The 27,823-nt window shown below is 42.5% G+C and overlaps 1 protein-coding gene and 2 long non-coding RNA genes across 4 annotated transcripts in view; all 3 read left to right on the top strand.

The window, feature by feature from the left end:
• Positions 1 to 5,849: 5,849 nt before the first annotated feature.
• On the top strand, positions 5,850 to 15,660 carry LOC123733241 (uncharacterized). Its single transcript, XR_014391506.1, has 3 exons — positions 5,850 to 5,940; positions 8,024 to 8,122; positions 15,383 to 15,660. It is a non-coding gene; the product is annotated as an uncharacterized LOC123733241 (long non-coding RNA).
• Positions 15,661 to 16,342: 682 nt separating this feature from the next.
• LOC145876357 (uncharacterized) lies at positions 16,343 to 22,080 on the top strand. The gene is made up of 2 exons (XR_014391509.1): positions 16,343 to 16,543; positions 21,803 to 22,080. It is a non-coding gene; the product is annotated as an uncharacterized LOC145876357 (long non-coding RNA).
• Positions 22,081 to 22,659: 579 nt separating this feature from the next.
• The window catches only part of LOC123733185 (NLR family CARD domain-containing protein 3), a 39,450-nt gene continuing 34,286 nt past the window's right edge, over positions 22,660 to 27,823 (top strand). For both annotated transcript variants that reach the window (XM_082972142.1, XM_082972141.1), the window contains exon 1: positions 22,660 to 22,783. In XM_082972142.1, coding sequence (XP_082828268.1) covers positions 22,701 to 22,783 — 83 coding nt within the window. In that variant the 5' untranslated portion in view covers positions 22,660 to 22,700. The remainder of the gene's footprint in view (positions 22,784 to 27,823) is intronic.

Below are 27,823 nucleotides of genomic sequence, written 5' to 3'. Positions count from 1 at the left end.
TATTATATATATTTATGAGAAAAGTCAACTTTTTTTTTAGTTTGACAACTTTAAATGGCTTATTAAAATCAAATTACAGATTTCTTCTCCTTTCTAACAAATCCACAGATGCAAATAACGAACATTACAAAATAATAAAATATGACAAACCCTAGTAAGGGCAGCAATTATATATAAATAAAGAACAAAATAAAGTGCTCAGTTTGAGAAAATGTGTTTTAAACATCAGCCTGAGATTACCATTTGCTTTTTGTTAACTCAATTTCTTATCTGAACAGCACAACAGTTGCACAAGAAACAGACTATCAACTCAATAAACATTTTTCCCCTCTTTTTTTACTTTGATAAACAGTAATGCTGTCTTGAGGTAGACATTAGAAGACAAGCGTGTCCTCCTTCGTTTAAAGATTTTGTGCGAGAAACACCAGCCTGTCAACGGCATCCGGCTTCAGAGATGCTCTGTGGCAGGTCACGATATTGCCACTGCAGCTGAAAACCCTTTCGGAGGGTGAACTGGTAGCTGGTAGCAAGAGATACTTTTTTTGCCAGGTGGCTCAGAGCTGGAAAGACAACTTCATGATCCTTCCACCACTTGAGGGGATCAGTGTCACTCTCCACACTTGCTGACTGCAAGTAACTTGACAGTTCATTTTCAATAGCCTCCCTCTTGGTTGGTGGCGCAGTGGTGGTGGCTGTGCGCTGCTTGAAGAAGCTTGCCAGTGTCTTAGCTTTTGGTGCCACTGCTGCTTCTCCATCTGCAGGCTCAGGCACAGTTGGCACACGTAGGTAAGGCGGTTGACAGCTGCTCTGATCAGCCAGTAGCGTCTCCACCTCCAAGACAGCTCTGTGCTTCAATGCATCAACTTTTTCACTTGGGATATAGGTGGCCCTGAAGCGTGGATCCACAAATGAAGCCATCTCCAATAGGTCAGTAGTGGCTGGGTCAGAATACTTGCGGTTGAGGTACTCAACAATGCCGGTCTTGATCGATTTGCAAAGCTCGCTATCACCCTCTTCACATGCCAGGAGACTGTCGTTAAAAAGGTGCAGCACAGGTTTTACATATGATAGAGTGACGTACTCCTCACCTGACAAAGCATCGGTAAAGTCCTGGAGAGGTTTCAGGACCTTTTGGACTGCTTCTAGGACCTCTAAGTCCTGCCAGGTAGGGACAAGGTGCCTGGTCTTTTTGTCATTAGACAGGACTTTGGCCAGTGCTCCTTCCTGCTCCAGGACTCTCTCTATCATCTGCTGCCTTGATCCCCAGCGTGTGGCAGACTCGGTTATGAGTTGGTGACTTGGCAGACCCAGCTGAATCTGGACTTCAGCAAGATGTCTCCTTTTCTTCCAGCTGTACCAAAAACAGCTTACAATTCTCTTGCACAGAGAAATGGCCCGGGTGACGCGCTTGTCATTCATGCCATGTCCTGTCAGAATCATAAAAAAAACTATTAAACAAATGTGCTTATGCGAGGAAATTTGACTCTGTTTTCACTTTAACACACTCATACAACTAAGTGCTTTCCAAAATCAAGCTTTAGAAATATTCTACATTAATATTTTCTTGTTTCATAGTTTATTTTTTTAATCAACGCCAGTCCTAATCATAAATATCAAATATTATATTCATTTATTTTGTGAATTTGAATCCTGTAAGTGATTTTTATGTATTATTATTTGTATATAATTTATAAATGATGACTATACTGTATGTACATTTACTGATGTTTCGTTCTTGTTGTTGTTCTTAGTATTTATGTTTAGTATTTAATGCTACTTCATATTTCTACTCCACTAAAAACTCCACAATGTTTAGGCCTACCTACGTGTCAACATTAGTTTCTAGTTACTTTGCAGTTGGCTCTTCAATCCAGAGAAAAAACTATAGTCTATCATAATAACTAAATATGTTACCTTGATGATATCAACAGGCTAACCAGCATTTTAAAGTCATAATTACCTCACCTTTACCAGCTGTAACATTAAAGTGGTAAACACATCAATGCATCACTAATTCTTATCCAATAACCTAATAAATATGGTTCTGAAATCTACCATCCTGTATTGTAAGTGATTTTACTTTTAGCACTTTATGTTTTGTGTTTTATTAATCCATTTTTTGGCCAAGACAGCAGCATAAAACAAAACAAGTTGCAGACAGACACAAAGGAAAAATAATGAAAAACTAATATTTTAATATGTGTTTTTCTTTAAAGTAAAATATGTGAATACTCCTTAATAAAACACTGCACTCCCCAATAGCCAAGTGTAGTCTGACCGAAGCACTGCATCCTCATCGTTCAGCTCCACCGCTCTGACCACGTCGCTCCCGTCGGCGGTTGTTATAGCAACCGGATGCTTTTCTTGGAGTTTCCCAGCTTGCGTCCTGCGAGGCCTCAGCTATATGCTCACCGGTGTGATCCTGGGGGGAAATAACTTGTTTTGGAGACACGACGCTTGTTTTCATCTCCCCCAGTCGTTGAATGAAGTGAACATGTCACGCTTCATGTAAAGGCTCACATTGTCCTGCTCGACCCACATATCGCTGGTCAACGCCAAAATGGGTCCCGTTAGCGAGCCGGTCAGCAAGGCTCTGCCTGACTTCAGTGGACATTTGTGGCAGTGCTTCTCGTGTAAAGTAGTTGGGAAGCTCATATCTCGGGTCCATAGTTTTCAGTAGCTTTTTGAATCCGACTTGTTCCACAGTTGCAACAGGGACCATATCTTTAGCAATGTGATAGGACACCGCTGTAGTTATAGTACACCACTTGCCAATTTTCTTTTCATAAAGGCACACTGCGGGAAAATGAAGTTTGCAGTGAGCTTTGTTTCGGGGCTTTTCCGGGTTGTCGACGGCTTGCTGCTGGGGCTTCTGCAGCGCGCAGTTTCACACACTCTTCGTATTGCAGTTTGTGCCACTGTTTTAGGTGGTGAAAAAGATTTGTAGTGCTTCCACCCCTGGCTCTAAGTTATTTTTATGGCACTGCCTACATATAACGTGATTTTGTTGCTCATCTGATACTTTGAATCCGAACCATCTCCAAATTACTGAGCCAATGCTTTTTCTTTTACTAACCAATTCCTCGTCAAAACGCTCCGCAGACGCTGTTGCTTCCTCCATGTTTGTTGAAGTGTCTGTTCCTGCCCCTCCGCCCTCTGTGCATGAAAGAGGAGGCGCGGGGAGCAGCGCAGAGAGCTCCGGGTCTGCAGCTTGCTTGGAGCAAGGATCAAAGCGCAAATTTCAACTATATCGATATATGCGAAATGGTCTAATTTCATATCACATTTAAAATATATCGATATATTTTTTATATCGATATATCGCCCAGCCCTACTGGTAGGCCCATTTAAATACCTTTTTTGGACATTTCAAGATAGCAGATGTTTGAGTTGGGTCTATTAACACAGCTGTGAGTTGTTATTTTTTTCATTTTTTCATTTTTGACAAAATGAGCACTCCTGGAAGTGACAGATTTTGACTCATATTGAGTGATAAGACTGAGCGATTTAAAAACAATTTTTCAACATTTCAAGATAGCAGTTAGTTCAGTTTGATCTTATTAAAGACAGCTGTATCATTTTTGTATTCATTTTGACATATTTTTTGGGACCACTTCTTTTGCTCTGTTTGAAGGGTGTCAGCTTCTTCTCAGGAAGAGAATCACTTGACCTTTCGACAAATTTTGGGTTAGTTCGACTCATTTTGGATTAGTTCTCTCAAGAAGAGGAAGGACCTGATCCTAGATCATAATGAATCAGATTACATGGAGAGGGGGGGACCTGATCCTAGATCATAATGAATCAGATTACATGGAGAGGGGGACCTGATCCTAGATCATAATGAATCAGATTACATGGAGAGGGGGACCTGATCCTAGATCATAATGAATCAGATTACATGGAGAGGGGGGACCTGATCCTATATCATAATGAATCAGATTACATGGAGAGGGGGGACCCAATCCTAGATCATAATGAATCAGATTACATGGAGAGGGGGGGACCTGATCCTAGATCATAATGAATCAGATTACATGGAGAGGGGCGACCCGATCCTAGATCATAATGAATCAGATTACATGGAGAGGGGGGACCTGATCCTAGATCATAATGAATCAGATTACATGGAGAGGGGGACCTGATCCTAGATCATAATGAATCAGATTACATGGAGAGGGGGACCTGATCCTAGATCATAATGAATCAGATTACATGGAGAGGGGGGACCTGATCCTAGATCATAATGAATCAGATAACATGGAGAGGGGGGACCTGATCCTATGTCATAATGAATCAGATAACATGGAGAGGAGGACCTGATCCTAGATCATAATGAATCAGATTACATGGAGAGGGGGGACCTGATCCTATGTCATAATGAATCAGATTACATGGAGAGGAGGACCTGATCCTAGATCATAATGAATCAGATTACATGGAGAGGGGGGACCTGATCCTAGATCATAATGAATCAGATTACATGGAGAGGGGGGACCTGATCCTAGATCATAATGAATCAGATTACATGGAGAGGGGGAACTGATCCTAGATCATAATGAATCAGATTACATGGAGAGGGGGGACCTGATCCTATGTCATAATGAATCAGATTACATTGAGAGGAGGGACCTGATCCTAGATCATAATGAATCAGATTACATGGAGAGGAGGGACCTGATCCTAGATCATAATGAATCAGATTACATGGAGAGGGGGGACCTGATCCTAGATCATAATGAATCAGATTACATGGAGAGGGGGACCTGATCCTAGATCATAATGAATCAGATTACATGGAGAGGGGGGACCTGATCCTAGATCATAATGAATCAGATTACTTGGAGAGGGGGGACCTGATCCTATGTCATAATGAATCAGATTACATGGAGAGGAGGACCTGATCCTAGATCATAATGAATCAGATTACATGGAGAGGGGGGACCTGATCCTATGTCATAATGAATCAGATTACATGGAGAGGAGGACCTGATCCTAGATCATAATGAATCAGATTACATGGAGAGGGGGGACCTGATCCTAGATCATAATGAATCAGATTACATGGAGAGGGGGGACCTGATCCTAGATCATAATGAATCAGATTACATGGAGAGGGGGAACTGATCCTAGATCATAATGAATCAGATTACATGGAGAGGGGGGACCTGATCCTATGTCATAATGAATCAGATTACATTGAGAGGAGGGACCTGATCCTAGATCATAATGAATCAGATTACATGGAGAGGAGGGACCTGATCCTAGATCATAATGAATCAGATTACATGGAGAGGGGGGACCTGATCCTAGATCATAATGAATCAGATTACATGGAGAGGGGGACCTGATCCTAGATCATAATGAATCAGATTACATGGAGAGGGGGGACCTGATCCTAGATCATAATGAATCAGATTACTTGGAGAGGGGGGACCTGATCCTATGTCATAATGAATCAGATTCCATGGAGAGGGGGACCTGATCCTAGATCATAATGAATCAGATTAAATGGAGAGGGGGGACCTGATCCTAGATCATAATGAATCAGATTACATGGAGAGGAGGGACCTGATCCTAGATCATAATGAATCAGATTACTTGGAGAGGGGGACCTGATCCTAGATCATAATGAATCAGATTAAATGGAGAGGGGGGACCTGATCCTAGATCATAATGAATCAGATTACATGGAGAGGGGGACCTGATCCTAGATCAGCAATCCAACTCTGGGACACTGCCTGTATGAAACAGAACACATAGTTATAAAGTGTAGTTACAGCAGGTATTTACTGCCATCTAGTGGAAGATACCAATAAAACACTTTATTTTCAGGGTGGGGAGACGGCTGATTGAAACCGAAAGTAAAGTTGTTCTTTTGTTCAGGATCCATTTTGAGACGACAGAGCAGAAAACACTACATGGAGATTATTGAAAAATAAAGTAAGTATTTCTGAACAATAATCTATTCTAATGGACAGAGTAAGAGAATGAATACTAGGAATGAGATATTACTAGTTAGTAGAACTGCTACTTGAGCTGAGTTGCTGACAGACAGCAGTTTTCAAAGTGGAAACTAATCAGTAGGTCTACATGTTATCAGTAAAACGTCTGGTAAAGATGGCGGAGGAGCTTTTACATTATATGGTTTTATGTTTATCTCAGGGTTTCTCAATCCTTTTGTTCTTACCAGCACGTACACACCTGATTCAACTAATCATTAAATATTTTATGACAGTTTAATATTTGAGGCATACAAATTAACATTCTCAAATAATTAAAACCTTTTGGGTTTGTAGGCCTGTTAACAATTATTATAGTCCTACAGTAACTCACATTCTGGAGGAAAAAACACAGCTAAACTTGGTTTCCAGTAAATTATATGTTTAGCTAAAATAATGTAAGAGAGATGTCTTGAAGAAACGCATCTGGGTTTAGAACTCTGTGTCTCAGTGCCCTGCGACAGTGGAAAGTTAGTTTTGCATGGCCCGGTGCTACAGGTGAGTGGAGTTTTTCTTTAAGGACCAATGGAATGGTCTAAAATGCGTAAACTCTGCGCACCCGGGGAGCCGGGCAATGCAAAACAAATTCACCCTGTGACCGTTGTTTTATTTCCTTATATGAAACTGAAAGTAACTTTGTAGCCCACGCAGTTACAAAATGTCTGTTGAAACTGTGGCTCATATGTCTCTAGAACGTTAGAACAGTGGTGGAAAAAGTACTCAATTCTCATACTGGAGTAAAAGTAAAGACACCTTAATAGAAAATGACTCAATTAAAAGTGAAAGTCACCCAGTAAAATACTTCTTCAGTAAAAGTCAAAGTATTTGGTTTCAAATATAATTAAGTATCAAAAGTAAATGTAATTGCTAAAATATACTTAAGCATCAAAAGTAAAAGTAAAGTAGTGATAATTTAAAATTCCTTTTATTAAGCAAACCAGACGGCACAATTTTCTTGTTATTTTAATTTACGGATAGCCAGGGTCACACTCCAACACTCAGACATCATTTAAAAATGAAGCATTTGTGTTTAGTGAGTCCTCCAGATCAGAGGCAGGGATGACCAGGGATGTTCTCTGTTTAGTGAGTCCTTCAGATCAGAGGCAGTAGGGATGACCAGGGATGTTCTCTGTTTAGTGAGTCCTCCAGATCAGAGACAGTAGGGATGACCAGGGATGTTCTCTGTTTAGTGAGTCCTCCAGATCAGAGGCAGTAGGGATGACCAGGGATGTTCTCTGTTTAGTGAGTCCGCAGTAGGGATGACCAGGGATGTTCTCTGTTTAGTTAGTCCTCCAGATCAGAGGCAGTAGGGATGACCAGGGATGTTCTCTGTTTAGTTAGTCCTCCAGATCAGAGGCAGTAGGGATGTTCTCTTGATAAGTGTTCAAATTGGACCGTTTTCTGTCCTGCTAAGCATTCAACATGTAACGAGTACTTTTGGGTGTCAGGGAAAATGTATGGAGTAAATAGTACATCTTTTTCTTCATGAATGTAGAGAAGTAAAAGAGAAAGTTGTTAAAAATATATTTCTCAAAGAGATAATGAATGAATGAGAACAATTGACATTCAAGAATTAGTCACTGTGTTGACCACAACCAACATGCTGGATCTCTGTTTAGTTGTCACTGTGTTGACCACAACCAACATGCTGGATCTCTGTTTAGTTGTCACTGTGTTAACCACAACCAACATGTTGGATCTCTGTTTAGTTGTCACTGTGTTAACCACAACCAACATGCTGGATCTCTGTTTAGTTGTCCCTGTGTTGACCACAATCAACATGTTGGATCTCTGTTTAGTTGTCACTGTGTTAACCACAACCAACATGTTGGATCTCTGTTTAGTTGTCACTGTGTTAACCACAACCAACATGCTGGATCTCTGTTTAGTTGTCACTGTGTTAACCACAACCAACATGCTGGATCTCTGTTTAGTTGTCCCTGTGTTGACCACAACCAACATGCTGGATCTCTGTTTAGTTGTCCCTGTGTTGACCACAATCAACATGTTGGATCTCTGTTTAGGGGTCAGTGCTCTAAAATGAGTCTCTCTGGGGAGAGAGAGGAGGGGGGCCCTGCCTCTAAAATGCATCTCTCTGGGGGACATGACACCAAAGCTAAGAGGTAAGATGACAATTTTATGAAGAATTTATTAACTTTATTTCCAAAATAAATAGCTATCTTAAGATGAATGCAGTTACTGTAAATCTCTCTGGATAAGAGCATCTGCTAAATCAGGGGTTCTCAATCCGGGGTCTGTGGAGGTACTGCAGGGGTTCTCAATCCGGGGTCTGTGGAGGTACTGCAGGGGCTCCACGGCACCCTGACTGTACTCGTTGCAATGTAACACATTTGATAGAATTTTCACATGACACGACCACTTTGCCTACTCTTAATTATTGCCTAATATAATGGAATGCATATTTTCTTTACCAATTCTGATCGTTGTTACAAGAAGAATTTTGACAATATTCCCGTTATATCAACACACTCTTCACACCCGTTTAACAACTCTAAATAGCTTTGGCATAGTAGGCATCAAGTCCCTTGCCAATAATGTTGCCTGCAACGTTGCATACAATGTTCATTTTCATCGAACACAGATTACGCCCTAGATGTCTTCAATTGCCCAATTTATAGCCATGCCAAATTTAGGATAATTTTTTTTAACAATGTGATGTTGCGCTCCAAAGGGATAACTTGAAATAACATGATGTAGATAATTAAATAATCAAAAGATAAACGTGTTAATTTTACACTCTTAGAAAAGAAGGTTCCTTATTGAACCAAAAAGGCTTCTATCACTTCCTTAATATATGGAATTACTAAAAGTTATATATATTTAGGTTCAGTGAAGAAGAACCTCTAGAGTTCTGATCAACGAAAGGTGAACGTTTTGAGGATGTGAACCCAGCAGACCTCCAGGGGTCAGATCAATTCCTCACGTTTTTTCCAGCGCCCGGCCCGGGATATAAACCAGCCACCTTTGGACCACAGGTCCAACTCCTGCCACAGCTCCAACTCCTTAGCCGCTGGACGAAAACCTGAGTTAATCTTGAGAAATTAGCATAAATTAATCTGCCAAAATGAAGACAAAACGCTTTGGAGACATACATGGTATCACTTGTTATACATAAGTATTATACATAAATCATTGCCAAAAGCACAAGACATATATTATTTATGGATTGACCATATAGAGATATAAAACATTATTTTTAACTACTGCAAAGCAATTACATGTGGCTCAGGAACCACTGACTCGCTGCATTATTCTATTGTATTATCAAGACACCTGCTGTTAACTCTTAACTACTTAGGACAGCTCACGAGGTGTTCTAAATATCTGCCGACTAGGTGGGACTAGAGACTTCATGCATAGCTTTAATTTATACCCATAAGTGTAACATAAGTGTAAAATGTCTTTATTCTCAGTACTTATACGACCAATTTTCTACTCTGAGACGCTTTGTGGACATGGGCCTAGATCTGAAAATATTGTTATAAAAAAACGTAGAATGTTTGTTTAACATAATAATAAAAAATGAATATTACTAATTTAACCCACTGTAAACATTGGGTTTAGTTGATTGTGTTGCACTGCTCATGTCCACGTTCTGAAACTGCCCGCATCCCTGTACAGAAACAGATCTGTCCGCGTCCACGTACAGTGTGGCGCAAAGCATATTGTACCGGTTACGCGCAGAGTGGGCTGAGGTGATCTTGGGGAATAACGACAGAGTTTGTTACAGTGTTGAAACGCCGAAGTTTTATTGTTCAATTTCCTTTTTGCTTTACGGTCAGGGACCGTATGAGTGTAGCCAGATCCTTTTCACTCTCTATCCTTGTTTCATTTTGTGGTTCACTGGATTCGTCGTCATCATCGAGATGAGGGACAGACGAACGTCCTGCTAGCTAGCCAAGCTAGTCGGTACAGCTAGGTAAGCTAGCTAGCTACTCTACCAGCAGGATCCTAGTTATCCTAGCTTGTTGGTACAGTTAGGTAAGCTAGCTAGCTACTCTACCAGCAGCATCCTAGTTATCCTAGCTAGTCGGTACAGCTAGGTAAGCTAGCTAGCTACTCTACCAGCAGCATCCTAGTTATCCTAGCTAGTCGGTACAGCTAGGTAAGCTAGCTAGCTAGCTACTCGACCAGCAGCATCCTAGATATCCTAGCTAGTCGGTACAGCTAGGTAAGCTAGCTAGCTACTCTACCAGCAGCATCCTAGTTATCCTATCTAGTCGGTACAGCTAGGTAAGCTAGCTAGCTACTCTACCAGCAGCATCCTAGTTATCCTAGCTAGGTAAGCTAGCTAGCTACTCTACCAGCAGCATCCTAGTTATCCTAGCTAGTCGGTACAGCTAGGTAAGCTAGCTAGCTACTCTACCAGTAGCATCCTAGTTATCCTAGCTAGTCGGTACAGCTAGGTAAGCTAGCTAGCTACTCTACCAGCAGCATCCTAGTTATCCTAGCTAGTCGGTACAGCTCGGTAAGCTAGCTAGATACTCTACCAGCAGCATCCTAGCTAGTCGGTACAGCTAGGTAAGCTAGCTAGCTACTCTACCAGCAGCATCCTAGTTATCCTAGCTAGTCGGTACAGCTAGGTAAGCTAGCTAGATACTCTACCAGCAGCATCCTAGTTATCGTAGCTAGTCTTTACAGCTAGGTAAGTTAGCTAGCTACTCTACCAGCAGCATCCTAGTTATCCAAGCTAGTCGGTACAGCTCGGTAAGCTAGCTAGCTACTCTACCAGCAGCATCCTAGTTATCCTAGCTAGGTAAGCTAGCTAGCTACTCTACCAGCAGCATCCCAGTTATCCTCGCTAGTCGGTACAGCTAGGTAAGCTAGCTAGCTACTCTACCAGCAGCATCCTAGTTATCCTAGCTAGTCGGTACAGCAGGTAAACTAGCTAGCTACTCTACCAGCAGCATCCTAGTTATCCTATCCTCCCTCTCTCGTTGACGGATGCTGGCTACCTCTGTCCGGTTCTCCTCTCTTCACTAGATGGACAGTAACTTTAATGTTTAACCCCTCTGTGTCCAAGGACCAAACTTTTGAATATTATTTTCAGGGCGCCTCAAGTAGGCTGGACATATTCCATTTTTAACAATGTTTTTTTTCTGATGAAAACTAGTTAATTACATGGAGCCCAATTTCATAACATTACCTTATGTCCCTAGTAAGTAGTTCATTCCATCCACAAGAAGGCATAGTGCTGACACAAGCTTTTTGGCGGGGCTGAGATTCTCTACTTTTCTAGGCTACCGCAGGTTAGAGCGCTGGACTTGTAACCGAAAGGAAAGGTTGGTAGATTGAATCCCTGAGCTGACAAGGAAAAAAAAAAATCTGTCTTTCTGCCACTGAACAAGGCAGTTAACCCACTGTTCCTAGGCCATCATTGTAAATAAGAATTTGTTCTTAACTGACTTGCCTAGTTAAATAAAGGTAAAATGATCTAATGTAAAAAACACTATTTCAAATGTTGCTACATACGACCGAATTGAGACGGTCGGTCACATTTGACTGTAAAACCTAGCAGTACTACTGATTTCTCTGACAGTGAGGCAGAGATATATTATTACTGTGTATGTAGCATTTAGAAAAAAAACATGATTATTTGTCTCTGAAATGAAACCATCAAGTGATAGATTTTAAACAAATACATGTCTGTCATTGAACAACCCCATGCCATGATTAGATTGTCATAATTACAGCCGTGTTGAAGAGACCAAACTGCAGCAGGTGAAATGTAGATACTCATCTTTTTAATATATAAGAGCAAAGTATCCACGGGAAAAAACAATAAACAACAACAAAAAAAAACGACTAACAGGCTACGTACCAAAAGACTATCACTATCTAACAGGAGCCTATCACTATCTAGCAGTAGCCTATCACTATCTAACAGGAGCCTATCACTATCTAGCAGTAGCCTATCACTATCTAACAGGAGCCTATCACTATCTAGCAGTAGCCTATCACTATCTAACAGGAGCCTATCACTATCTAGCAGTAGCCTAGCACTATCTAACAGGAGCCTATCACTATCTAGCAGTAGCCTATCACTATCTAACAGGAGCCTATCACTATCTAGCAGTAGCCTATCACTATCTAACAGTAGACTATCACTATCTAACAGTAGCCTATCACTATCTAACAGGAGCCTATCACTATCTAGCAGTAGCCTATCACTATCTAACAGGAGCCTATCACTATCTAGCAGTAGCCTAGCACTATCTAACAGGAGCCTATCACTATCTAGCAGTAGCCTATCACTATCTAACAGGAGCCTATCACTATCTAGCAGTAGCCTATCACTATCTAACAGGAGCCTATCACTATCTAACAGGAGCCTATCACTATCTAACAGTAACCTATCACTCGTTTTTATGTTTAACTTTAAATCAGTTAACGGTGTATCAATGAAAATCTGATACAGAGTGGAATGTACTGTTGACCAACCCATATATTTCAGCAGGGAAGTGTTCCTCACACCATCATTTCAAATGGTAGGACATGTGTCCTGTTGAAGCTAACTGGCTGATGGTAGGACATGTGCCCTGTTGAAGCTAACTGGCTGATGGTAGGACATGTGTCCTGTTGAAGCTAACTGGCTGATGGTAGGACATGTGTCCTGTTGAAGCTTACTGGCTGATGGTAGGACATGTGTCCTGTTGAAGCTTACTGGCTGATGGTAGGACATGTGTCCTGTTGAAGTAAACTGGCTGATGGTAGGACATGTGTCCTGTTAAAGCTAACTGGCTGATGGTAGGACATGTGTCCTGTTGAACCTTACTGGCTGATGGTAGGACATGTGTCCTGTTGAAGCTTACTGGCTGATGGTAGGACATGTGTCCTGTTGAAGCTTACTGGCTGATGGTAGGACATGTGTCCTGTTGAAGCTAACTGGCTGATGAAGTACAATAACCTAGTATGCCTATTTACAGCAGCATATTAGTAACGGTTGTTGCTGTGTTGAATGGACCAAACTGCAGACGGAATGTGGATACTCATCTTTTTAATATATACGAGCAAAGCATCCACAGGAAAAACAATAACTACTAACTACAGGCTAACAGGCTACATACAAACAAAAGACTAGCGGTGTTAGCACAACCACCCACAAACCCAAGTGACAAACATACTCCTAATTATATGACTCCCAATCAGGAACAATGATCACCAGCTGTCCCTGTTCGGGAGCCACACAGACCCACATAGAAATACAACACCCAGAACACACATACAGACATACTCTGCCACGTCCTGACCAAAACTACACAACACCCTCTGCTGGTCAGGACGTGACAGTACCCCCCCTAAAGGTGCCTACCCCGAATGCACCTAAAAAAAGAAACCACAAAATCCCCCAAAACCACAAGAAAAACAAATACAAATACCCCCTAAACAATAAGGAAGGGAAGGGAGGGTGGCTGCCGTCAACAACGGCACTGTGCTACACCCTCCCTCCCCAACTATCCTGGAGGTGGCTCTGGTTCCGGCCTCCTGCCCTCCAGGTTGTAGGCAGACTCATTGGGGTCCGGGTCGTAGACAGGCTCAATCCGCTGTGGATCGTGGGCAGGTTCCTTCATTTCCACGCTGTAGGCAAACTCATTCAATACACAGTTAGTCACATTCAGTTCTGAGTCGCAGGTAGACTCCTTCAGTTCCGGGTCGCAGGCAGACTCCCTCGGTTCCGGGTCGCAGGCAGACTCCCTCGGTTCCGGGTCGCAGGCAGTCTCCCTCGGTTCCGGGTCGCAGGCAGTCTCCCTCGGTTCCGGGTCGCAGGCAGTCTCCCTCGGTTCCGGGTCGCAGGCAGTCTCCCTCGGTTCCGGACTAGACACTGGTGCCGGATACTCTGGACTGCACACTGGTTCCGGATACTCTGGACTGCACACTGGTGCCGGATACTCTGGACTGCACACTGGTGCCGGATACTCTGGACTGCACACTGGTGCCGGATACTCTGGACTGCACACTGGTGCCGGGCTCTTGAGGCTGGGCCGACGCACTGGAAGCCTGGTGCGTGGGGCTGGTAGAGGTGGTACCAGGCTGAAGACACGCACCCTAGGGCTAGTGCGAGGAGCGGGAACAGGCTGAATAGGACTAGGCCAACTCATGGGAAGCTTGGTCCGGGTTGCTGGTACTGGTCGTGCCAGACTGGAGGAACTCACTTCTGAGATAGCACGAGAGGCAGGAACCGGATAGACTGGGCCATGGAGGCGCACAGGTGGCCGTGACCGCCCCACCTGCACAACCCATCCTGGCTGGATGGAACTAACAGCCCTGTACGAGCGGGGTGCTGGTACAGGGCGAACTGGGCTGTGCAGGGGCCTGATGGTTGCCGTGCATAGAGCGGGAGTAGGGTAGCCTGGTCCTAGGAGGCGTACCGGTGACCAGACGCGCTGCGCAGGCATCCTCCTACCAGGCTGGATGCCCACTCTAGCACGGCATCTGCGAGGGGCTGGAATGGCGCGCACCGGACTGTGCGTGCGTATGGGCGAGATAGTGCGCACCTCAGCGAAACACGGCGCCCTCCACTCCATACGCTCCTCCATGTACTCACGGGTAGCTGGCTTATGGCTCTTCCTAGGCCTAGCCAAACTACCCGTGTGCCCCCCCCAAAAAAATTATTGGGGGTGCCTCTCCGGCTTCCTCGCCAGTCATGTACCCCGGTAGCGTTCCCGGTCCTCACCAGCCTTTCGCCCCGGGCCCTCTCCGGCCAGAATCTGTTCCCAAGTCCATTTCTCACAAGTGTCCATGTCGAAGTCTATTTCCTCAGAATAGTCCATATATTCAGCGTCCTGCTCCCTTTTCCGCTGCTTGGTCTTGTTGTGGTGGGTGGTTCTGTCATAATTACAGCCATGTTGAAGAGACCAAACTGCAGCAAGTGAAATGTAGATACTCATCTTTTTAATATATAAGAGCAAAGTATCCACGGGGGAAAAACAATAAACAGAATGACTAATAACATGCTACGTACATCCCAAAAGACTAGCAGTGTCAGCACAACCACCCACAAACCCAAGTGACAAACATACTCCTAATTATATGACTCCCAATCAGGAACAACGATCACCAGCTGTCCCTGATCGGGAGCCATACAGACCCACATAGAAATACAACACCCAGAACACACATACACAGACATACTCTGCCACGTCCTGACCAAAACTACACAACACCCTCTGCTGGTCAGGACGTGACATAGATAGTGAAAAAACACACCAATCTCTTTCATAATTTCTTTAAACAATAAAAGCTAATTAAAGAACATTTCTGAAAATGGATATATAGCGTTTTGGAATGAACCTCTTCTTATGTTTCCCCATCTGAGCTCAGAGTAGATGAGAGATGTGATGTTTGTCTCTGTTGTGTTGAAGCCCAATCAAGCAGGAGAGACCAGCCTCCCCTGTACCCAGCTGTGTGTCCATGAAGAGTGACCGGTCTATGCTGCAACCTATAGCGTTTAGAGAGGGAGACTTTTCTACTGAACAAAGGTAAGAAGAACTCATGGGTCATGGTCAGTGAGTTAAAAAACACTCTCTCTAGTCATTTCTCCCATTTCTCCCATTATTTTTGTTGTTTTCATAATCCATCGGCTAATCCTTTTGTCCATTTTCGATGTCCTAAAACAATATTAAACAAAGACAACATTCCCTCCCTGTGTGTGTGTGTGTGTGTCTGAGACAAACAGTGACACATTTTATTATTATTATTATTGACAGTTAACATAGAGATGAAATGTCACAACTACATGTTCATGTGATGCATTAAATCACCTGACAGTTTCTATGTCTGTTAGTAAATATTTTATTTCTCAAAGAGATAATGAATACATGAGAACAATTGACATTAAAGAATTACTGTGTTAACCACAACCAACATGTTGGATCTCTGTTTAGTTGTCACTGTGTTAACCACAACCAACATGCTGGATCTCTGTTTAGTTGTCACTGTGTTAACCACAACCAACATGCTGGATCTCTGTTTAGTTGTTACTGTGTTAACCACAACCAACATGTTGGATCTCTGTTTAGTTGTCACTGTGTTAACCACAACCAACATGCTGGATCTCTGTTTAGTTGTCACTGTGTTAACCACAATCAACATGTTGGATCTCTGTTTAGTTGTCACTGTGTTAACCACAACCAACATGCTGGATCTCTGTTTAGTTGTCACTGTGTTAACCACAACCAACATGTTGGATCTCTGTTTAGTTGTCACTGTGTTAACCACAACCAACATGCTGGATCTCTGTTTAGTTGTCACTGTGTTAACCACAACCAACATGCTGGATCTCTGTTTAGTTGTCACTGTGTTAACCACAACCAACATGCTGGATCTCTGTTTAGTTGTCCCTGTGTTGACCACAACCAACATGCTGGATCTCTGTTTAGTTGTCCCTGTGTTTACCACAATCAACATGTTGGATCTCTGTTTAGGGGTCAGTGCTCTAAAATGAGTCTCTCTGGGGAGAGAGAGGAGGGGGGCCCTGCCTCTAAAATGCATCTCTCTGGGGGACATGACACCAAAGCTAAGAGGTAAGATGACAATTTTATGAAGAATTTATTAACTTTATTTCCAAAATAAATAGCTATCTTAAGATGAATGCAGTTACTGTAAATCTCTCTGGATAAGAGCATCTGCTAAATCAGGGGTTCTCAATCCGGGGTCTGTGGAGGTACTGCAGGGGTTCTCAATCCGGGGTCTGTGGAGGTACTGCAGGGGCTCCACGGCACCCTGACTGTACTCGTTGCAATGTAACACATTTGATAGAATTTTCACATGACACGACCACTTTGCCTACTCTTAATTATTGCCTAATATAATGGAATGCATATTTTCTTTACCAATTCTGATCGTTGTTACAAGAAGAATTTTGACAATATTCCCGTTATATCAACACACTCTTCACACCCGTTTAACAACTCTAAATAGCTTTGGCATAGTAGGCATCAAGTCCCTTGCCAATAATGTTGCCTGCAACGTTGCATACAATGTTCATTTTCATCGAACACAGATTACGCCCTAGATGTCTTCAATTGCCCAATTTATAGCCATGCCAAATTTAGGATAATTTTTTTTAACAATGTGATGTTGCGCTCCAAAGGGATAACTTGAAATAACATGATGTAGATAATTAAATAATCAAAAGATAAACGTGTTAATTTTACACTCTTAGAAAAGAAAGTTCTGATCAACGAAAGGTGAACGTTTTGAGGATGTGAACCCAGCAGACCTCCAGGGGTCAGATCAATTCCTCACGTTTTTTCCAGCGCCGGCCCGGGATATAAACCAGCCACCTTTGGACCACAGGTCCAACTCCTGCCACAGCTCCAACTCCTTAGCCGCTGGACGAAAACCTGAGTTAATCTTGAGAAATTAGCATAAATTAATCTGCCAAAATGAAGACAAAACGCTTTGGAGACATACATGGTATCACTTGTTATACATAAGTATTATACATAAATCATTGCCAAAAGCACAAGACATATATTATTTATGGATTGACCATATAGAGATATAAAACATTATTTTTAACTACTGCAAAGCAATTACATGTGGCTCAGGAACCACTGACTCGCTGCATTATTCTATTGTATTATCAAGACACCTGCTGTTAACTCTTAACTACTTAGGACAGCTCACGAGGTGTTCTAAATATCTGCCGACTAGGTGGGACTAGAGACTTCATGCATAGCTTTAATTTATACCCATAAGTGTAACATAAGTGTAAAATGTCTTTATTCTCAGTACTTATACGACCAATTTTCTACTCTGAGACGCTTTGTGGACATGGGCCTAGATCTGAAAATATTGTTATAAAAAAACGTAGAATGTTTGTTTAACATAATAATAAAAAATGAATATTACTAATTTAACCCACTGTAAACATTGGGTTTAGTTGATTGTGTTGCACTGCTCATGTCCACGTTCTGAAACTGCCCGCATCCCTGTACAGAAACAGATCTGTCCGCGTCCACGTACAGTGTGGCGCAAAGCATATTGTACCGGTTACGCGCAGAGTGGGCTGAGGTGATCTTGGGGAATAACGACAGAGTTTGTTACAGTGTTGAAACGCCGAAGTTTTATTGTTCAATTTCCTTTTTGCTTTACGGTCAGGGACCGTATGAGTGTAGCCAGATCCTTTTCACTCTCTATCCTTGTTTCATTTTGTGGTTCACTGGATTCGTCGTCATCATCGAGATGAGGGACAGACGAACGTCCTGCTAGCTAGCCAAGCTAGTCGGTACAGCTAGGTAAGCTAGCTAGCTACTCTACCAGCAGGATCCTAGTTATCCTAGCTTGTTGGTACAGTTAGGTAAGCTAGCTAGCTACTCTACCAGCAGCATCCTAGTTATCCTAGCTAGTCGGTACAGCTAGGTAAGCTAGCTAGCTACTCTACCAGCAGCATCCTAGTTATCCTAGCTAGTCGGTACAGCTAGGTAAGCTAGCTAGCTAGCTACTCGACCAGCAGCATCCTAGATATCCTAGCTAGTCGGTACAGCTAGGTAAGCTAGCTAGCTACTCTACCAGCAGCATCCTAGTTATCCTATCTAGTCGGTACAGCTAGGTAAGCTAGCTAGCTACTCTACCAGCAGCATCCTAGTTATCCTAGCTAGGTAAGCTAGCTAGCTACTCTACCAGCAGCATCCTAGTTATCCTAGCTAGTCGGTACAGCTAGGTAAGCTAGCTAGCTACTCTACCAGTAGCATCCTAGTTATCCTAGCTAGTCGGTACAGCTAGGTAAGCTAGCTAGCTACTCTACCAGCAGCATCCTAGTTATCCTAGCTAGTCGGTACAGCTCGGTAAGCTAGCTAGATACTCTACCAGCAGCATCCTAGCTAGTCGGTACAGCTAGGTAAGCTAGCTAGCTACTCTACCAGCAGCATCCTAGTTATCCTAGCTAGTCGGTACAGCTAGGTAAGCTAGCTAGATACTCTACCAGCAGCATCCTAGTTATCGTAGCTAGTCTTTACAGCTAGGTAAGTTAGCTAGCTACTCTACCAGCAGCATCCTAGTTATCCAAGCTAGTCGGTACAGCTCGGTAAGCTAGCTAGCTATTCTACCAGCAGCATCCTAGTTATCCTAGCTAGTCGGTACAGCTCGGTAAGCTAGCTAGCTAGCTACTCTACCAGCAGCATCCCAGTTATCCTATCCTCCCTCTCTCGTTGACTGATGCTGGCTACCTCTGTCCGGTTCTCCTCTCTTCACTAGATGGACAGTAACTTTAGTGTTTAACCCCTCTGTGTCCAGGACCAAACTTTTGAATATTATTTTCAGGGCGCCTCAAGTAGGCTGGACATATTCCATTTTTAACAATGTTTTTTTTCTGATGAAAACTAGTTAATTACATGGAGCCCAATTTCATAACATTACCTTATGTCCCTAGTAAGTAGTTCATTCCATCCACAAGAAGGCATAGTGCTGACACAAGCTTTTTGGCGGGGCTGAGAATCTCTACTTTTCTAGGCTACCGCAGGTTAGAGCGCTGGACTTGTAACCGAAAGGAAAGGTTGGTAGATTGAATCCCTGAGCTGACAAGGAAAAAAAAAAATCTGTCTTTCTGCCACTGAACAAGGCAGTTAACCCACTGTTCCTAGGCCATCATTGTAAATAAGAATTTGTTCTTAACTGACTTGCCTAGTTAAATAAAGGTAAAATGATCTAATGTAAAAAACACTATTTCAAATGTTGCTACATACGACCGAATTGAGACGGTCGGTCACATTTGACTGTAAAACCTAGCAGTACTACTGATTTCTCTGACAGTGAGGCAGAGATATATTATTACTGTGTATGTAGCATTTAGAAAAAAAACATGATTATTTGTCTCTGAAATGAAACCATCAAGTGATAGATTTTAAACAAATACATGTCTGTCATTGAACAACCCCATGCCATGATTAGATTGTCATAATTACAGCCGTGTTGAAGAGACCAAACTGCAGCAGGTGAAATGTAGATACTCATCTTTTTAATATATAAGAGCAAAGTATCCACGGGAAAAAACAATAAACAACAACAAAAAAAACGACTAACAGGCTACGTACCAAAAGACTATCACTATCTAACAGGAGCCTATCACTATCTAGCAGTAGCCTATCACTATCTAACAGGAGCCTATCACTATCTAGCAGTAGCCTATCACTATCTAACAGGAGCCTATCACTATCTAGCAGTAGCCTATCACTATCTAACAGGAGCCTATCACTATCTAGCAGTAGCCTAGCACTATCTAACAGGAGCCTATCACTATCTAGCAGTAGCCTATCACTATCTAACAGGAGCCTATCACTATCTAGCAGTAGCCTATCACTATCTAACAGGAGCCTATCACTATCTAGCAGTAGCCTAGCACTATCTAACAGGAGCCTATCACTATCTAGCAGTAGCCTATCACTATCTAACAGGAGCCTATCACTATCTAGCAGTAGCCTATCACTATCTAACAGGAGCCTATCACTATCTAACAGGAGCCTATCACTATCTAACAGTAACCTATCACTCGTTTTTATGTTTAACTTTAAATCAGTTAACGGTGTATCAATGAAAATCTGATACAGAGTGGAATGTACTGTTGACCAACCCATATATTTCAGCAGGGAAGTGTTCCTCACACCATCATTTCAAATGGTAGGACATGTGTCCTGTTGAAGCTAACTGGCTGATGGTAGGACATGTTTCCTGTTGAAGCTAACTGGCTGATGGTAGGACATGTGTCCTGTTGAAGCTTACTGGCTGATGGTAGGACATGTGTCCTGTTGAAGCTTACTGGCTGATGGTAGGACATGTGTCCTGTTGAAGCTAACTGGCTGATGGTAGGACATGTGTCCTGTTGAAGCTTACTGGCTGATGGTAGGACATGTGTCCTGTTGAAGCTTACTGGCTGATGGTAGGACATGTGTCCTGTTGAAGCTTACTGGCTGATGGTAGGACATGTGTCCTGTTGAAGTAAACTGGCTGATGGTAGGACATGTGTCCTGTTAAAGCTAACTGGCTGATGGTAGGACATGTGTCCTGTTGAACCTTACTGGCTGATGGTAGGACATGTGTCCTGTTGAAGCTTACTGGCTGATGGTAGGACATGTGTCCTGTTGAAGCTTACTGGCTGATGGTAGGACATGTGTCCTGTTGAAGCTTACTGGCTGATGGTAGGACATGTGTCCTGTTGAAGCTTACTGGCTGATGGTAGGACATGTGTCCTGTTGAAGCTAACTGGCTGATGAAGTACAATAACCTAGTATGCCTATTTACAGCAGCATATTAGTAACGGTTGTTGCTGTGTTGAATGGACCAAACTGCAGACGGAATGTGGATACTCATCTTTTTAATATATACGAGCAAAGCATCCACAGGAAAAACAATAACTACTAACTACAGGCTAACAGGCTACATACAAACAAAAGACTAGCGGTGTTAGCACAACCACCCACAAACCCAAGTGACAAACATACTCCTAATTATATGACTCCCAATCAGGAACAACGATCACCAGCTGTCCCTGATCGGGAGCCATACAGACCCACATAGAAATACAACACCCAGAACACACATACACAGACATACTCTGCCACGTCCTGACCAAAACTACACAACACCCTCTGCTGGTCAGGACGTGACATAGATAGTGAAAAAACACACCAATCTCTTTCATAATTTCTTTAAACAATAAAAGCTAATTAAAGAACATTTCTGAAAATGGATATATAGCGTTTTGGAATGAACCTCTTCTTATGTTTCCCCATCTGAGCTCAGAGTAGATGAGAGATGTGATGTTTGTCTCTGTTGTGTTGAAGCCCAATCAAGCAGGAGAGACCAGCCTCCCCTGTACCCAGCTGTGTGTCCATGAAGAGTGACCGGTCTATGCTGCAACCTATAGCGTTTAGAGAGGGAGACTTTTCTACTGAACAAAGGTAAGAAGAACTCATGGGTCATGGTCAGTGAGTTAAAAAACACTCTCTCTAGTCATTTCTCCCATTTCTCCCATTATTTTTGTTGTTTTCATAATCCATCGGCTAATCCTTTTGTCCATTTTCGATGTCCTAAAACAATATTAAACAAAGACAACATTCCCTCCCTGTGTGTGTGTGTGTGTGTCTGAGACAAACAGTGACACATTTTATTATTATTATTATTGACAGTTAACATAGAGATGAAATGTCACAACTACATGTTCATGTGATGCATTAAATCACCTGACAGTTTCTATGTCTGTTAGTAAATATTTTATTTCTCAAAGAGATAATGAATACATGAGAACAATTGACATTAAAGAATTACTGTGTTAACCACAACCAACATGCTGGATCTCTGTTTAGTTGTCACTGTGTTAACCACAACCAACATGTTGGATCTCTGTTTAGTTGTCACTGTGTTAACCACAACCAACATGCTGGATCTCTGTTTAGTTGTCACTGTGTTAACCACAACCAACATGTTGGATCTCTGTTTAGTTGTCACTGTGTTAACCACAACCAACATGCTGGATCTCTGTTTAGTTGTCACTGTGTTAACCACAATCAACATGTTGGATCTCTGTTTAGTTGTCACTGTGTTAACCACAACCAACATGCTGGATCTCTGTTTAGTTGTCCCTGTGTTGACCACAACCAACATGCTGGATCTCTGTTTAGTTGTCCCTGTGTTGACCACAATCAACATGTTGGATCTCTGTTTAGGGGTCAGTGCTCTAAAATGAGTCTCTCTGGGGAGAGAGAGGAGGGGGGCCCTGCCTCTAAAATGCATCTCTCTGGGGGACATGACACCAAAGCTAAGAGGTAAGATGACAATTTTATGAAGAATTTATTAACTTTATTTCCAAAATAAATAGCTATCTTAAGATGAATGCAGTTACTGTAAATCTCTCTGGATAAGAGCATCTGCTAAATCAGGGGTTCTCAATCCGGGGTCTGTGGAGGTACTGCAGGGGTTCTCAATCCGGGGTCTGTGGAGGTACTGCAGGGGCTCCACGGCACCCTGACTGTACTCGTTGCAATGTAACACATTTGATAGAATTTTCACATGACACGACCACTTTGCCTACTCTTAATTATTGCCTAATATAATGGAATGCATATTTTCTTTACCAATTCTGATCGTTGTTACAAGAAGAATTTTGACAATATTCCCGTTATATCAACACACTCTTCACACCCGTTTAACAACTCTAAATAGCTTTGGCATAGTAGGCATCAAGTCCCTTGCCAATAATGTTGCCTGCAACGTTGCATACAATGTTCATTTTCATCGAACACAGATTACGCCCTAGATGTCTTCAATTGCCCAATTTATAGCCATGCCAAATTTAGGATAATTTTTTTTAACAATGTGATGTTGCGCTCCAAAGGGATAACTTGAAATAACATGATGTAGATAATTAAATAATCAAAAGATAAACGTGTTAATTTTACACTCTTAGAAAAGAAAGTTCTGATCAACGAAAGGTGAACGTTTTGAGGATGTGAACCCAGCAGACCTCCAGGGGTCAGATCAATTCCTCACGTTTTTTCCAGCGCCGGCCCGGGATATAAACCAGCCACCTTTGGACCACAGGTCCAACTCCTGCCACAGCTCCAACTCCTTAGCCGCTGGACGAAAACCTGAGTTAATCTTGAGAAATTAGCATAAATTAATCTGCCAAAATGAAGACAAAACGCTTTGGAGACATACATGGTATCACTTGTTATACATAAGTATTATACATAAATCATTGCCAAAAGCACAAGACATATATTATTTATGGATTGACCATATAGAGATATAAAACATTATTTTTAACTACTGCAAAGCAATTACATGTGGCTCAGGAACCACTGACTCGCTGCATTATTCTATTGTATTATCAAGACACCTGCTGTTAACTCTTAACTACTTAGGACAGCTCACGAGGTGTTCTAAATATCTGCCGACTAGGTGGGACTAGAGACTTCATGCATAGCTTTAATTTATACCCATAAGTGTAACATAAGTGTAAAATGTCTTTATTCTCAGTACTTATACGACCAATTTTCTACTCTGAGACGCTTTGTGGACATGGGCCTAGATCTGAAAATATTGTTATAAAAAAACGTAGAATGTTTGTTTAACATAATAATAAAAAATGAATATTACTAATTTAACCCACTGTAAACATTGGGTTTAGTTGATTGTGTTGCACTGCTCATGTCCACGTTCTGAAACTGCCCGCATCCCTGTACAGAAACAGATCTGTCCGCGTCCACGTACAGTGTGGCGCAAAGCATATTGTACCGGTTACGCGCAGAGTGGGCTGAGGTGATCTTGGGGAATAACGACAGAGTTTGTTACAGTGTTGAAACGCCGAAGTTTTATTGTTCAATTTCCTTTTTGCTTTACGGTCAGGGACCGTATGAGTGTAGCCAGATCCTTTTCACTCTCTATCCTTGTTTCATTTTGTGGTTCACTGGATTCGTCGTCATCATCGAGATGAGGGACAGACGAACGTCCTGCTAGCTAGCCAAGCTAGTCGGTACAGCTAGGTAAGCTAGCTAGCTACTCTACCAGCAGGATCCTAGTTATCCTAGCTTGTTGGTACAGTTAGGTAAGCTAGCTAGCTACTCTACCAGCAGCATCCTAGTTATCCTAGCTAGTCGGTACAGCTAGGTAAGCTAGCTAGCTACTCTACCAGCAGCATCCTAGTTATCCTAGCTAGTCGGTACAGCTAGGTAAGCTAGCTAGCTAGCTACTCGACCAGCAGCATCCTAGATATCCTAGCTAGTCGGTACAGCTAGGTAAGCTAGCTAGCTACTCTACCAGCAGCATCCTAGTTATCCTATCTAGTCGGTACAGCTAGGTAAGCTAGCTAGCTACTCTACCAGCAGCATCCTAGTTATCCTAGCTAGGTAAGCTAGCTAGCTACTCTACCAGCAGCATCCTAGTTATCCTAGCTAGTCGGTACAGCTAGGTAAGCTAGCTAGCTACTCTACCAGTAGCATCCTAGTTATCCTAGCTAGTCGGTACAGCTAGGTAAGCTAGCTAGCTACTCTACCAGCAGCATCCTAGTTATCCTAGCTAGTCGGTACAGCTCGGTAAGCTAGCTAGATACTCTACCAGCAGCATCCTAGCTAGTCGGTACAGCTAGGTAAGCTAGCTAGCTACTCTACCAGCAGCATCCTAGTTATCCTAGCTAGTCGGTACAGCTAGGTAAGCTAGCTAGATACTCTACCAGCAGCATCCTAGTTATCGTAGCTAGTCTTTACAGCTAGGTAAGTTAGCTAGCTACTCTACCAGCAGCATCCTAGTTATCCAAGCTAGTCGGTACAGCTCGGTAAGCTAGCTAGCTATTCTACCAGCAGCATCCTAGTTATCCTAGCTAGTCGGTACAGCTCGGTAAGCTAGCTAGCTAGCTACTCTACCAGCAGCATCCCAGTTATCCTATCCTCCCTCTCTCGTTGACTGATGCTGGCTACCTCTGTCCGGTTCTCCTCTCTTCACTAGATGGACAGTAACTTTAGTGTTTAACCCCTCTGTGTCCAGGACCAAACTTTTGAATATTATTTTCAGGGCGCCTCAAGTAGGCTGGACATATTCCATTTTTAACAATGTTTTTTTTCTGATGAAAACTAGTTAATTACATGGAGCCCAATTTCATAACATTACCTTATGTCCCTAGTAAGTAGTTCATTCCATCCACAAGAAGGCATAGTGCTGACACAAGCTTTTTGGCGGGGCTGAGAATCTCTACTTTTCTAGGCTACCGCAGGTTAGAGCGCTGGACTTGTAACCGAAAGGAAAGGTTGGTAGATTGAATCCCTGAGCTGACAAGGAAAAAAAAAATCTGTCTTTCTGCCACTGAACAAGGCAGTTAACCCACTGTTCCTAGGCCATCATTGTAAATAAGAATTTGTTCTTAACTGACTTGCCTAGTTAAATAAAGGTAAAATTATCTAATGTAAAAAACACTATTTCAAATGTTGCTACATACGACCGAATTGAGACGGTCGGTCACATTTGACTGTAAAACCTAGCAGTACTACTGATTTCTCTGACAGTGAGGCAGAGATATATTATTACTGTGTATGTAGCATTTAGAAAAAAAACATGATTATTTGTCTCTGAAATGAAACCATCAAGTGATAGATTTTAAACAAATACATGTCTGTCATTGAACAACCCCATGCCATGATTAGATTGTCATAATTACAGCCGTGTTGAAGAGACCAAACTGCAGCAGGTGAAATGTAGATACTCATCTTTTTAATATATAAGAGCAAAGTATCCACGGGAAAAAACAATAAACAACAAAAAAAAAAACGACTAACAGGCTACGTACCAAAAGACTATCACTATCTAACAGGAGCCTATCACTATCTAGCAGTAGCCTATCACTATCTAACAGGAGCCTATCACTATCTAGCAGTAGCCTATCACTATCTAACAGGAGCCTATCACTATCTAGCAGTAGCCTATCACTATCTAACAGGAGCCTATCACTATCTAGCAGTAGCCTAGCACTATCTAACAGGAGCCTATCACTATCTAGCAGTAGCCTATCACTATCTAACAGGAGCCTATCACTATCTAGCAGTAGCCTATCACTATCTAACAGGAGCCTATCACTATCTAGCAGTAGCCTAGCACTATCTAACAGGAGCCTATCACTATCTAGCAGTAGCCTATCACTATCTAACAGGAGCCTATCACTATCTAGCAGTAGCCTATCACTATCTAACAGGAGCCTATCACTATCTAACAGGAGCCTATCACTATCTAACAGTAACCTATCACTCGTTTTTATGTTTAACTTTAAATCAGTTAACGGTGTATCAATGAAAATCTGATACAGAGTGGAATGTACTGTTGACCAACCCATATATTTCAGCAGGGAAGTGTTCCTCACACCATCATTTCAAATGGTAGGACATGTGTCCTGTTGAAGCTAACTGGCTGATGGTAGGACATGTTTCCTGTTGAAGCTAACTGGCTGATGGTAGGACATGTGTCCTGTTGAAGCTTACTGGCTGATGGTAGGACATGTGTCCTGTTGAAGCTTACTGGCTGATGGTAGGACATGTGTCCTGTTGAAGTAAACTGGCTGATGGTAGGACATGTGTCCTGTTAAAGCTAACTGGCTGATGGTAGGACATGTGTCCTGTTGAACCTTACTGGCTGATGGTAGGACATGTGTCCTGTTGAAGCTTACTGGCTGATGGTAGGACATGTGTCCTGTTGAAGCTTACTGGCTGATGGTAGGACATGTGTCCTGTTGAAGCTAACTGGCTGATGAAGTACAATAACCTAGTATGCCTATTTACAGCAGCATATTAGTAACGGTTGTTGCTGTGTTGAATGGACCAAACTGCAGACGGAATGTGGATACTCATCTTTTTAATATATACGAGCAAAGCATCCACAGGAAAAACAATAACTACTAACTACAGGCTAACAGGCTACATACAAACAAAAGACTAGCGGTGTTAGCACAACCACCCACAAACCCAAGTGACAAACATACTCCTAATTATATGACTCCCAATCAGGAACAATGATCACCAGCTGTCCCTGTTCGGGAGCCACACAGACCCACATAGAAATACAACACCCAGAACACACATACAGACATACTCTGCCACGTCCTGACCAAAACTACACAACACCCTCTGCTGGTCAGGACGTGACAGTACCCCCCCTAAAGGTGCCTACCCCGAATGCACCTAAAAAAAGAAACCACAAAATCCCCCAAAACCACAAGAAAAACAAATACAAATACCCCCTAAACAATAAGGGAGGGAAGGGAGGGTGGCTGCCGTCAACAACGGCACTGTGCTACACCCTCCCTCCCCAACTATCCTGGAGGTGGC

This window comes from Salmo salar, unplaced genomic scaffold, assembly GCF_965601325.2.
Source record: "Salmo salar unplaced genomic scaffold, fSalSal1 ptg000578l, whole genome shotgun sequence".
NCBI lineage: Eukaryota > Metazoa > Chordata > Actinopteri > Salmoniformes > Salmonidae > Salmo > Salmo salar.
This window is presented reverse-complemented; position numbering and strand designations above follow the sequence as displayed.